Source organism: Boleophthalmus pectinirostris, unplaced genomic scaffold (assembly GCF_026225935.1).
Source record: "Boleophthalmus pectinirostris isolate CB_2022bp ecotype Guang Dong unplaced genomic scaffold, ASM2622593v1 HiC_scaffold_23, whole genome shotgun sequence".
In the NCBI taxonomy this organism is placed as follows: Eukaryota; Metazoa; Chordata; class Actinopteri; order Gobiiformes; family Gobiidae; genus Boleophthalmus; species Boleophthalmus pectinirostris.
In genome coordinates this window covers 28070268-28079687 of record NW_026571207.1, presented here as the reverse complement: position 1 = coordinate 28079687, position 9420 = coordinate 28070268, and the positions used below count along the sequence as shown (strand labels likewise).

Below are 9420 nucleotides of genomic sequence, written 5' to 3'. Positions count from 1 at the left end.
AAGACTAGACAGACTCAAGAAGAGCACCATTCACAAAGCATCGTGAAATAAAAAACATCTTGTTTCATGTCTTTGATGAGCATACTCAATGTCAGTGTTAAAATGCACCATGTAAATTTGCTGGGGGAGGGTCCGCCAGCGTCTTGTCTCCATGGAGATGTGTAGCTTTGCCTGGAATGTTACACGGTATGACATTTATCTTATCGATCCAAAAAGAGAAGCAAGTGATGCCACTAGGTCAGGTCTGTGGAGAGGCAAGCCTGCTCACAGCGAGAATTCATATTTTTTGAACCATAAAACACATGTAATTGAGCAAACGCACACATATGATTAATGTCATACTGTGTAACATTCAAAGCAAAGCAATAGCATCTCCATGGAGACAAGCAGCTGCCCAGTAAAGTTAGTCGACCTTTATCCTCCAAAAGCTCCTATGGATTTGTACAATCGACTTATAAAGTAATATGGTAAAGTGATGTCGGACAGAGGTTTCCAACTGCTGTGACCTAAAGTGGGTCACACTGATTTTATGATATAAATTTTATGAATAATTTTAAACACTTTAATCCAGCCAAAGTAGTGCACCAGCATCCACTAAATACATTTGAATGTGTCAAAGGGCATCTTGGATAAAAACTATTGAATAAATCAGTAATTGTTATAACATTAAGAAACAGATGGCTTGCTTTGAAAACTCCAGAACACAGAAGCTAAAAACAACCAAAAACCAATGGTATTTATGTCAATGTGTCTATAGAAAGAATGGTTCTAAAGTGTTCCAAAACATTTGCAACATTTAGTCAATTTCTCAACCATTGCTTGACACTCAGAGCATATGTTAAACCTAATTTAGAAGAAAAACATCACACAAAAACAACTTCCATGGGAAAAATTTTATTTATCAATATGCGGTAGTTTCCAAACTGGTGGAACATTATTTCCATTGTAGCTGGTGCCAATAGGTTACGCTGGGAAGCTGCGAAAATGTGAATGGCAAGAAAATAAAATAACAAAACTGACAGTTATGATTCAAAAACAAAGGGAACGAATTCAACAGGTTTTGCTTACACATGCACATTGAAAATAATACTGTGGCTTTGAGCATTACAGTGAGGGGCGCAGTGGACCTCCTCGCGCTAAATCTGGAAACAGAGAAACGACAATGGAGCAGGAAGAAGAAGAGTTTAGACAAAGGACCGCCAGCAGATAATACCCAAAGAAAAGCATGATTTATTGTACGGCTTTGTTAGGTCGCTATCAAACATGGCCGCCTCTTCCCTCTCTCTCTCTCCTTCCCTCTCCACTCCTCCTCTGTCTGGCCCAATAGACCTATTAAAATCATCCTTTTTCACCCAAATGTTTGCTTATAAAGGAGTGGTGTAGGTAACGTAAAGGCAGTGGATTACACAGTCTTCATATGCAGAGCTAAGTGCTGTCTCTGTATCTTTCATAGTTTAAACAACCCATTCATTTTCAAAGGATGGTTTCAAAGCTTTAGTCCTGGACATTTTTCTTTTCATTTCCTGCTGAATAGTGAAACAAAATAAAATATGAACCCCAGTTTCTTTAACACATGTGGTAACAAAGACTTCTGACAATACTGGACGCTGCAAAATGACAGCTTATGTGTCGATTGCAATATACAATTTAACTCTAAAAGAAAAATAAAGAAAACATATTGCAAACAGAGACAAAATGCAAGGATTCATACAAAACACACTTTTTAAAAAGACAGCTATTTACAAACATCCTCCATTACAAAAATCTAATCTTTTAAATTTTCTTATGAGCAGTGTTCAGGTGAAATTACATCTTTAAAATCGGGCTCTATCCATATATTTACATTATTTTTTAACTCAATAATCAAATTCGAATAACATTAATAAGTGGTCACTAGAATGAATGGAAAATGGGAGGAGCATGGCGGGAGTGGTGGTGATCTGGTAATGAGTCCCTTGGCTGGTGTTGGTGAGTGATCGCGCGATGATCCGAAACGAAAACATTTGATCTAGATGTCTTTCGCAGAGGGGCTCCGCGCTGAGTCGAAACGCAGGTCTTAGAAAAAGCGCACAAACAGCTGCGAAAGTTGTTAACTCCGAGGTTAACGACACGCAAAAGTCTTAAGTCTTCCCCCTAAAAAAAACTCCAAATCTTCAAGCAAGCGAGGCAGGGGCCACCTTTTACACATCCGTGGATTGAGAGTGGCATAGCATGTGATGGGGTGTCTCTGGGGGTGACTAAACATGACAGAGGATGGACCTGGGCTTGTCAGTCTCGGTGCGTTTCGTGGATATGCAAAAACGTCAGGCTATAGTAGCATTTGAGGAATAGCTGTCCTTATCTGCTTCCCTCTCCTCTTCTCACACATCATTAACTGAGACTGTGGCGCGCTACGCTTTGGCAGCCGCACTATTTCGGAGCACCTCGCAAAAGTAAGTTCCTCTTTAGTCCAGGGAAAACAAGACTTGTGCTCCGTTGCAAAAAGGCTACAACGCACATTCACACATACATATTAATGCAGAAGGTGAAAATGGCAAATTTGAGCGAGAAATATGGGGAAAACTTTCAACAAACATAGTCGTCTTGGATTGGGTCCAATTTGCGATGTGGGATTCAATGGAAAAGACAACAACAAGCGCTCACACAGACATACAGAAGGTAAAACGGTTTTGCAAGTGAAGATTGGTTGATTTGGGTTTCTTTAAATTAGATGCAATTTGGGATAACTCTGAATATTTTGCTACAAATCAGTATTATTACAAGAAGATAACTATGTTTCTCGTGCTAGTCTAAAGCCTGAATTAATTTGAATGGGTTGCATCAGAAAACGCTATAAATTCCAGTTATCAGCAAATCAAAATATTAAAATATATTAAAATGCAGAAATGTAAATTGAAATAGCGCCACTAACTATAACTAGCTTATTAGATTCATATTTTAGCCACATTGCATGTAGTAACTTAGTCAAAAATCAAGTGTGCTACGAGAAAAAAAAAAAAAAAAAAGAACCTACCATTTTAAGCAAAAAAATAGTGGTAAACCTTCCTGCAAGACTAGTTGTGGTGCACCCCCAGATTCTGTGTATGCCCAAGGGCTGAGTGAAAGCCAACTCCACTGTCCTCCCCTCAGCCTCCGCTCGAGAATATTTTGCACCGCATTTTTTATTCAGCGCACAGGAGGCCGGGGAAAATGAATGCTAAAATACCTGCAACCAACCTCACCTCCAACTTTAGCCCTCTCCCGAACCTTCTATCCCCATCGCGACTGCCACCTCCTGCTAAGGTTAAGTCGTAGGAATAGATTCTGTCCCGTTTTGCTAGACTCTGCTGCCTGCTGCTAAGAGTGGGCAACTCGCTAGCACATGGATTAGTCATTAGACAGCTACAGATGGCGATTGGCAGTAGACAATACAGTATCCTTGTCCTGTCCAACTTTGTATTTGCAGGGACAGCCAACCTAAAGCCAATAGTCTGCGGGAATTCAACCTACGCCCACTGAGTCCACGCAGCGAGCAATAAACCAAGTGTTGCATGTTTACACTGTAGTGCTAGAAGCTAAAACAAACAAATTAACACAAGTTGAATGGTCTCAGCAACGTAACCCGCCGTCTAGCTATCTGATAAACTTTTAATAACTGCCAACGAGAGGATTTCTGCAAAGATCTGGCCCGTCTCTTGGCACGCTGGACTGTCTTTCTTGTTTTTGCAGATTTGGATACAGTAACGAAGCCTGAATTGGCCTGGACATGCCCATCCGCACAGTCATTCACATAAGGGAGACACTTTCGAATAAGTAGGTCATAAATACCAGACTAAAATAGGCGGAGATGAGGATTGAACACACCTTAACATTAAAAGTCCAGGTATAGGTAGTCTTTGCAATGGGATTAAATGAGCGATAATGATGTGAATGAATGTATGAGCGTGTTACATGTTTTGAATGAAATTTTCTATACATTGTGCACTTGTAGGAAAAAGTCTAACAAAATACAACTGCTTTGTGAACTGAATCAGGGAAATCCTCCATCAAAAATAGTAAGGCAAATATTAGAGGTGCGAGAAGGGATATAGGATAGGATTTTTTTTTTGTTTTGTTCACGCACTGTGTCTGATACCTGAGCTATCTGGAGACTGGTATAACACAAGCATTCGCGCTAGCACTCACACTATTATGAGCTTGCTGTATATAAACCCCTAGATGCTAGATTCAGGGGCTTGTCTGGGCCTGTTTTCCAACTTCACACCACAGGGAAAGAGGAGATGACCACAAAAAGTGTCCGCACGCGTAGGTCCGCTCCATCCAAACCCCTGTGTATGGTAGCCCAGCAGGGACACATCGGGGGGTATCAGTGTCTCTGTGTGGGGAAGGCTATAGAAGATTACGACAGGATAAAGGGGAAAAGGAGAGGGGGGCTTGGGATTCTCAGACATATCCAAACAAACAGAGATTTCGGACCCCCGCTGGTGACTGGCCAGTGCTTGTCTCTCCAGATTTGTGCAGCAGGTGGTACAAAACAAACGTCCCCCCTGAATGCAAAAAAAGTGTTCTTGAACATCCAAAAACCAAGCGCTCCTCTATGTATTCGTATTGAGGACACAAGAAATGAAGCAGAGAGTATAAGGGTGTCAGACTTTATAGTAGATATTGGCGGGGCTTTGCGGTGGCATTTCCTGGACAATATAGACTGGGTGCCCGTAATCGCCACTCACTTTCTCGTAGTGAGGGCAGTAGTTGTTCTCTGTCCGCAGGGGGATGATGATGTCACTGGGCTCGGTCCCGGCCGTGCCCCCCGGGAGCTTGGGGTTGGACAGGGTGCTGAGGGAGAGGGCGGAGGGGCGAGGTTGCGAGTGGGAATTCTTCCGGGCACGTTTGCGCATCTTGATGAGGAGGATGATCAGGAGGAGAATGAGCACGAGGAAGATGATGCAGCCGGCGGCGATGGCGGAGAACACGGCCACTTTGGAGCCCAGGATCCCGTCCGTGTTGGAGGAAGTGTTGGACTGGTCTTGGTTCATGTGGTCTAAGGGGAAAGAGAAAGAAAACAGTGTTAGTGAATTAAAGCCATATATCACAACATGACACAACATGAAAAAGAAATAAAAGTTTGTATTATTTTAAGTATAAAAGATCAAGATAGGTATTCCTATGGTAACGGTCTCTGGACACACTTACAGTCGTAATAGGAAAATGATTGTGCAACTTTTGTTTTATATCCTCGCCATTCTTCAGACATTTACAATCTTTGGTCTCCTAATAACATCCCCTACACACTACATATTGACATTAGCCCGATGCGATTGTTGACGTAGTCTGGTATAAACATATAAAACATACACCAAAGAAGGAAAAGACAATTGCTGAAAAAACTTTATGGAACGTTTACTTCTTGATCAGATTGGCCTGGCAGAGATGTACAGTGTACAGTAAGCAAAATGGTCATCCCGTTATCTTGCTACAGTAAATTGGGTTAAACTAGGGAACAAGAAAAGTAGCCATATGTTGTTAAAGGGTGGGACTGACTTGGCTACAGGACAGATACAAATATTTTGGGTAGCGTCCCTCTCTTGAGCAATCAGAGGTTAGTGATAGCATTTACCGCTAACTGCTCCTGTCATGAGCGGATCTCCCTAAATCAACCATGATCACGCCATTTGTTGTTTGCTGCGCCAGGACTAACAGGCCCATTGATGTAATCTAAGTGAATTAGCTCAATCAAAATAGCCTCCCCTTTAACGAAATCTGCGGTCCACACTTCAACACAATCCAGATTCTACCTCGATAACATTTCAGCATGTCAAGGGGGCACTTTTGTTTTCGCTAAGATGCGGGTGAATGCAGAAATGGGGAACATCTTGAATTTATTTCATCCTTTTGTCTATGAGGTTTGGGAGCATAAGGGGAGGGGGGCCGTGGTGGTGCTGGGGGGCTGTTATAGGATGAGAGAGAATGACTGAGTTGAAACTTGAGTCCGACCAAATCTGTTTTCCATGTATGCAAGCAGCTGCTGCCAGAGAGCTAACCCCCGCCGCTGAGATCTTTACTGTCAATGACCCGGAGGTGAAGGAAGTACACGCACTACAAGTAGAAGTTACTGTTACTGCGAAAATCCCTGTGAACAATACTACAATATAATACTAAAGAACAATACTACAATTCAATACTAAAACTGGTGCAATTACTTTTGCTACTAACTTCACTAAAAATACTTCGACCCAGTGCTTTTTTTACTCATGATACAGGTACAGCTACTGATACGAGCAACTATTCTGCCTTATTTGTACTAAGACTACTACAACTCCAAAGTACTTCCTATACTCCTACTTCAGTTATACCAGAACTAATACTAACAACTTTCACTATTAATACTACTACTACTGCAACAACTTCAGTAGTAACAACTTCAATTATACCAGAACTAATACTAACTACTATCACTATTAACAATACTACTACTGCAACTACTACAAGTACTACTAACTAGTTTCACTATTCACACTACTACTACTACTACTACTACTACTACTACTACTACTACTACTAGTACAAGTACTACTATCACTAACTGCAAATCAAACATTCATATTTCCCTAACCGTGGTTTATCATTTCCGCTTACCGACATTTACCTTAACCAGACTGAATTAAGATGAGAAAGATTATAAATGATCTTTTTATTCTAACCATTTCTAACCAAAAGTATTTAAATTAGGCACTTGCCACCTCCTCGCTGTCATGCTCACCCTGCCACACGTTACACAGGAGCCCCATATAGCAGCACTAATGAGCACTAACCATGTATTTAGCCGGGACATGGGGCGGATAGCTCCAGTCTTATGGGGCCTAATGACATCACTGAAAAGCTACCGGTGGCTGGGTCTTATCAGTGAAATCAAAGACAGGAGGAATTCAGTGTATCCAGCCTCTGTGTGGAGCTGCAGCGGGAGCCTGTCACTGGACCTCATTCTCCACATGTCAAGGCCCCTAAGTGCAAACCGACTCAGAACTGGAGCTACGGTGGGGGAGTATAATCAAGTAAAAGTACTGAGCTGAGAATTGCAATTTTTAAAGGTGCACTATGTAACATTTCTAGTGAAGGGTCTGCCATCTGATGTGTCCATGGGAATGTTATTGCTTTGTCTAGAATGTTCCACGGTATAGATTAAACCTATCTATCACAAGGGAGACAAACAGGTTACTGTACTATGCCACATTACAGTTCAGATCTGTGGAGCGTCGCCCCTATTCCCAGAAGGAATTATTGTATTTTTGAGCAATGGGAACACCCGTAATGGAGACAAGCAGGTAGTGGACCCTCCATCAGAAAAGTTGCGCAGTGTGTCTATTTTTTATTATGCAAAAACTTTCTTTTTTAGAGCTTTCTACCACGTTATAACATTGTTCCTTTATCAATATAGCATTTTCAAAACAGTAGAAAGTACCATAAAAGGTGATCTAAATATGTCATGTGTTAACAATTAATACCCCATAGAAGTGTAGCAAAGAGGGTAAAATGTTTACTAATTCAGTGGTGTATTTCTTTTTTAATACTTCTGCGTTGGATTATTTTAGCAGCTATTTTTACAGCTGAAAAACCCATATGTATAAATTATATGCTTCTATAACGGTTTAAGCCATATTCTTGGTTCATTTCATAGTTTGTTTGCTGGCGTTGGAAATACATAATTCTCATAATAATTTTGCTGACATATTAGAAGTAATTTATTTTTCAAACCAAGCTGGGTAAAATGGTGCAGAATATAATATGCTATATAGTGTTTTGCCTTAAGAAATTGAGTCCTTTCTCTAGCACCTTTTACATTACTGCGCAGGTAAAGAAAATTATCCATGCAGTGCAAAAACCTGACATGAGACAGTCTTTTGATAGCGTAACTAGTGTCAAATAAGCAAATTATAAAATAGCCTTATCACTTTGGGGCAGGCGGAGAAGTGAGCAGTCAGAAGTTTGAAGAGTGAGTCAGAAAGTTACTATGAAAAAACTCCCTTCCTTTCTCTCTCTCCCTCTTTCTCTCTCTTTTTCTCCTTCTTTCTTTCTCTCTCTCTCCATAGACTATGAAAGGTGCTGCTGCAAAACAGGAAGCTTAGGAGGGGCCCAGAGCAGCCAAGGAGCCCTCAATGACTTCTTCAATTATCAGAGCTTTTCATCTGTATTTATCTGCAATTCAAATGAGGTGTAAAAAATAAAAAGAAATTTATTAACAAGAAGTCTGCCTTTGAGTCTCCTTGGGTGGAGCAGGCTCAGTGAACAATGAACAAGCAACTCCAGTTTGCTTGTTGGTATTGGGAGGGATATGTTATGCAACTGATATGAGCATTGTGTTACTTTAGCTGTGTATATTGACCTACATGGAAATGGGGTGGTATTTTCAGTTGGGTCTCAGATCATTTCCACTTCTCTCAAATACCTGAATGGTAATACTACTACTAGTACTACAACTACTTCTACTATTACTACTGCTACTGCTACCACTACTGCTACTACAAATATTACTAATACATGCTATTATGGCAAACTTCTTTTAATTTAAATAATTTTATCATTGTCATACTTTTTTGGAGGGCATTATTTTGTTTTGTCAATGTGCAAGACTATGGAGAGAGATACATAGTTTCCTATATTGCAGTACTACTACTACGGCTACTACTACTTCTACTACTACTGCTACTACTACTGATACTAGTACTAGTAGTAGTAGTACTACTCCTACTACATTCTATGATAGCAAATTTTATCACTGTCATACTTTTTGGAGGGCTTTGTTTTATCAATGTGCAAGACTATGGAGAGAGATGCATAGTTACCTATATTACAGCACTACTACTACTACTACTACTACTACTACTACTACTACTACTAGTACTACTGCTACTACTGCTGCTACTACCTAACAACTGTTGCTACGGCGTCTAATATTTGCTATTCCCGTATCCATGTAAGATTATCTCTCTATGACTGAATCAAGGTAATATGTTTGTTTTGGTGGATTTAATGTTGCAATACTGATTTGTGTTGCTATTAATCAAACAGACCACTTATACATACCTATTTGTTAACCCATGTGGATCAAAGCTACGCCTCTGGCTGTAAATTTAATGACTTTAGAAAAGCTGATTTTTAGATTCCCTTTTCTGGCATTAATTATTACGGATAAACCTAGAGGCGTAGTTTTAACAATTCAATAGCCTTTGTTTTAATAAAATGTTTGTCCCCATCGCCAGCCATTTGATGTCTCAAGTCAAATTTGCTCTGGTGAAATATTAAAATCTACCATCTACCATTACCACAAGTGCTACTACTACTGTTACTACCACTATTGCGGTACTTTTTTACCAATTGTAATACCCTAGTTGTCACTGCTATTACTACAAAGTACAATAAATGCAAATGCTTCTAATACTTTCA

General features: G+C 40.3%; 1 protein-coding gene across 1 annotated transcript in view; it reads right to left on the bottom strand.

The window, feature by feature from the left end:
- Positions 1–874: 874 nt before the first annotated feature.
- The window catches only part of efnb1 (ephrin-B1), a 117857-nt gene continuing 109311 nt past the window's right edge, over positions 875–9420 (bottom strand). The window contains exon 5 of the mRNA XM_020922557.2: positions 875–5020. Coding sequence (XP_020778216.1) covers positions 4626–5020 — 395 coding nt within the window. The 3' untranslated portion in view covers positions 875–4625. The remainder of the gene's footprint in view (positions 5021–9420) is intronic.